Source organism: Vollenhovia emeryi, unplaced genomic scaffold (genome assembly GCF_000949405.1).
Source record: "Vollenhovia emeryi isolate VEMERY1.0 unplaced genomic scaffold, V.emery_V1.0 DF939188.1, whole genome shotgun sequence".
Lineage (NCBI taxonomy): Eukaryota > Metazoa > Arthropoda > Insecta > Hymenoptera > Formicidae > Vollenhovia > Vollenhovia emeryi.
The window spans coordinates 567,446-571,892 of NW_011967178.1; the positions used below are offsets into that span (position 1 = coordinate 567,446).

General features: G+C 49.9%; 1 protein-coding gene across 1 annotated transcript; it reads left to right on the forward strand.

The window, feature by feature from the left end:
* The first annotated feature begins 777 nt into the window (after positions 1–777).
* Positions 778–4,237, forward strand: LOC105562436 (protein hairy). The gene is made up of 3 exons (XM_012013278.1): positions 778–1,457; positions 2,261–2,356; positions 2,581–4,237. Exons 1-3 carry the CDS (start codon positions 1,302–1,304, stop codon positions 3,415–3,417), a joined length of 1,089 nt encoding a protein of 362 aa, XP_011868668.1. The 5' UTR covers positions 778–1,301; the 3' UTR covers positions 3,418–4,237.
* Positions 4,238–4,447: the final 210 nt, after the last annotated feature.

Consider the following 4,447-nt stretch of genomic DNA (forward strand, 5'->3'; position numbering starts at 1 on the left):
GTGGCACTCGGCTATTTTTGAGGAACGTGATATAAGCTCCGATGACGTTCGCGTGCGACCGGTCGCGCACTTGCGTCCGCGATGGAATTACCGTCGCCGAGTACGCGGTCGGCGTATGCTAACGCGCCCAGCCGGTTCTAATGACCTTTCGCAGACGCGGGGCTAATCGCCAATCCGTGGAAATGTTCCGTCCCATTGTTTCTCGGTCTGTGGGTGCAGCGGGGAGTTATCTCTCGCGCGAAACCTGCGCGCGAACGACGTCGTCACCGCGAACGAGTATACGGAGTCGGACTTGAACGTCGCGTTTGAAGGATCTCAAATTCATAGATTCGTTTCGACGCGTAATCGGCATCGGTAATGACGAGGGGACGCCGACTGATCTCGTTCGCAAGGTGGCTAAATGAGTGTTTAAGCGGGAAAACCGAAGATTGCGTAAAACCGAGACACGACCTCGCGAAAGAGATCAGTCGACGTGAGGTTTACACCGGATTGTTAGCTAACATGTTTTTTACTTGAATGACTGACGATAAATAACAATTGTTACAGCGAGTAAGCAACAATTGATTAAGTCTCCGAAGTTACCGCGGAGCGATCGAAAATTCCATCGGAAATCACCGACGTCAATCTCGCCGGCAAAGTCCGATCGATCGGCTCCAAGGGGGATTGGGGAGTCCCCAAGGGGGGGTCCCAGCCGCACGCCATAGAGAGCCAAAGTCCAGAGTGGGGGTCTTAAAGGCATCGGGTGCCGTCCGACTGTCGGAATTCAATGGTAGGGGTAGTCAGGTTAAAGCGTCACGCGCTGGAACCCCCCACTCGCGCGTTCGCCACTGAATGTCCTCCCCTCCACTGAGAGCACCGCCACCAGGCATTCCACCCGGGTGCCACGCTCCGACGGCACGATAGAAGACGTTCGCCGTTCATCGAGTTAGTCGAGCTCTGACACCAGTCGCGAGCGGTCGCACTTCTGTCGAGCGACTTCAGCGCAGAGAGAGAAGAGAGAGAAGAGAAAGAGAGAAAGAGAGAAAGAGAGAGAGAGAAGGGAGAAGAGAGAGAGAAGCGAGAGAGGGAGACGAGCCAGGGGGTGCCATACTCTGTCATCGCGGTCCTTCCGTCGGCTCATCCCCGGTGCACGCTCGTACCGCGGTTCCCTCAACTACCCCGTCGGCTGCAACGATCGACGAAGGGGACTATTGGATTATCAGTGAAGTGATCGACTGCGTTTCCCACAGTGCTTCCCACTGTGGCTCGAGGTTCCCCGGCCTGGGAGTTCTCAGAGTTCTGTGATACGGAAAGTAAAGATCATGGTGACCGGAGTGGGTGCCACGATGCCGACAGGCGGTGTCACCGTCGGCGCTACTCCGCCCGCGCAACACGTGCCCCAGGAGGCTGGCCAGCCTCCTGCGCAAACCACCCCGACGGCCACGACGACCACGAGGAGATCCGGGGAAAATCGACGGGTTAGTGTTCGGAGATCGAAGAGATTCTCCGTTGCACTTGAACAGCGCGTTACACTTTCCGCGTTCGGAGTATTGACCCGGAGCAGCAAATTGATTTCTATCGTAGAGAGAGAGAGAGAGAGAGAGAGAGAGAGAGAAACGGCGACTATTAACGCACCGCAAAATTAACGCTTCGATACGACGATATTAATTTCTCTTCGGAATTGAGATGCTATACAGACGCTATTGGCGTATTTAGAATTTCAAGTACAACTCGCGCGAAACGACGGAGTAGAATTTAAAGAGAGTGTTTCGTGCTCCGGATTCATTCAAGCGTCGAATTCCAGAATAAACGGTAGTTTTCCTTGCACACCAGTGTGCAGTGACATGTCGAAAGCTTCGAATTCGTTACGCGACCTAATCTTTAATTATTTCTTTCATCAGTCGTCGATTTACAATGATTTATGCAAATTATTTATTAATTTACATGTCATTTGCAACTCGTTCCAACGTTCTGACGTGACGGAAAAGAAATGTAATAAACGTGACTTTAAAGTGACAAATATAAAAATAATTGAAAACGATCTTCTGTTGAAGCGAAAATGAAAAGGTAAAATAAAAACGGATGCCTTTACCAGTCTTCGTTACGTTCTTAGCAGTAGTTTTCGCGTACAAGTTTTCATAAAGACGGTCTTTCTTTTCTAAAGTTTTTCGGCGCGACACTTTACCGTTCTCTCGCTATTCATCACGCTTTTCGTATCTTATTTACTCAATCGATTGAGATTTCACTTGTATTTATTCCTACCGGTAATTTCTGTTCACAGAGCAATAAACCCATCATGGAGAAAAGACGTCGAGCCCGTATTAACAACAGTTTGAACGACTTGAAAACTCTCGTTTTGGAATCTATGAAGAAAGACGTAAGTATCCTAATATTCTTGCTGTAGCATATATTCGGCGAGACCAAGGCGGCATAAAATTTGTAAAAAAATTCTACGTTCTTTAAATTGTTAAAGAGGTAGAAAAATAATTTCTCAAAACCCAACTTACATTATGTCGACATTCTTTCTCTCCACTTTCAATTTTATATACCGTTTCATTGATTTACTAATCGTCCTTTTTGCTTCTGCTTCTTCCGTTACAGCCGGCAAGACACTCGAAGCTCGAGAAGGCTGATATTTTGGAGCTGACCGTGAAGCACTTGGAGACTCTACAACGACAGCAAGTCGCTATGGCTGCCGCGGCAGATCCGACCGTCCTCAACAAATTCCGCGCCGGTTACACGGAGTGCGCCAGCGAAGTTGGCAAGTTTCCCGGTCTGGACGCCTCGGTGAAGAGACGTCTGATGTCCCATTTGGCCACGTGCCTGGGTCCGGTCGATGCTAGCAATGCCAACGGCCAAACGACGACGGCGACTCAACAGCCTGTCCAGCCGGCGCCGCCGACGACGCAGTTGCAAGTGCACATTGTGCCGCAGCTCGAGCCACGCATCCAAGTCCAGCAATCGAATGGCATTTTCTTTACCAACGCCAACGGTACCGCTCTGCATCTGTTGCCGACCAGACTGCCGAACGGTGACATCGCCCTGGTGCTTCCGGCGGGCGTGAAGGCGCCAGTTACGTCCTCGCCGTCGTCGTCTCCGGAGCCCAGCTCGCCGTTACCGACTCTGATCCCGATTCCTCAGAGAACCGCGAGCACCGCGTCCGCATCGTCGACGAGTTCGTCCAACAGCTCGACGTCCACGTCGGCGGGCAGCCCGGTGGCCTTCGAGGCGCCCCCGACGTCGTACCGCGAGCAGGCCACTGCTTACAGCCCGGCCAACAACCACCGGGACGTCGCCACGTCTCCGGCGAACAGCTATACCAGTGATTCGGAGTTCGATCAGCACGTCTACAACCCGCCCCATCAGAAACCCCTCTCGCTGGTGATGAGGAAGAGCGTGTTGCCGCCGCTCGACGAGAAACCGTGGAGGCCGTGGTAAAGGGAGAAGGAACGAAAATACGGACGCGACATGTGCGCGATTCAAGTGATATAAACTGACGTGTGTCGGCGGTTAATCCGCGGCCGAAAAACGCGCCAATTCGACGTGCCGATTTGTGTGTCGCGTAAAAAGTTGCGCGGAACGGAAACATGTTCCTCAGTTACGTAGGTCACTGTAGACGAGCGGTCCCGTCCGTGCGGGGACATCACCGTGAAATTAGAGGATCGTTGAGAGAAACGCCAGTTCTTTATTCTTCCGAGTGCGCGTGCACGATCGGCCAGTAGCCAATGAGGCAGTGCCTTCTCAAACAGTGCCTTGTAAACGTATCGTCAAATTTCAGTATGGCAGAAACGAGCGCGGATGATTATTCAAAAATATCGCGCCGGTCCCTCTTTTCTTATCCCACGTCGCTCTATCCCTCCCCCCCCCCCTGTCGTCCCCTCTCGTCGATCCTCTCCCTCTGTACATAAGTTATATGAATACTATATTTTAAGTGCCTTATGCAACAAGAATCACCGAGGTCTTCCATTCTGTTTCTTGTATGTAAAACGCTAAACGATCTGTAGTATATCGTTGTAAGTACGAAGAATGTTTTTAACTGATTACGATTTTAGGCTTAGGATTACGTTAAGGAGTCCGCGAGTAACAGCGTGTGCGAAAAACTGTATATATGAATGATAATCGAAAGAGAACACGTTATTTATATTTATACGAATGCAAAAGAGGTTACATTTATAATTCCTCTCTATTACGAGAATAGACAACCAACGCTTATCATTGCAAGAGCATCAAATAAATGTTGATCTCTTTCTCAACACAATTTCTATGTTTTATGTTTATGAACCAGTCACATTTCCTCGATCCATTTCCTACCGTCATTGTAGTTGTACAAGCGCATTTTATAAGCTTGCTCTCGATCTGTTTCTTATTCACTTTTTGCGCCAAGCAGATAATCGTGAAAGAAAGGTCTCTCTCTCTTCTAAACGGCTTAAAAAACATATGCAATAGACGAAAATTCACTTACAAGTCT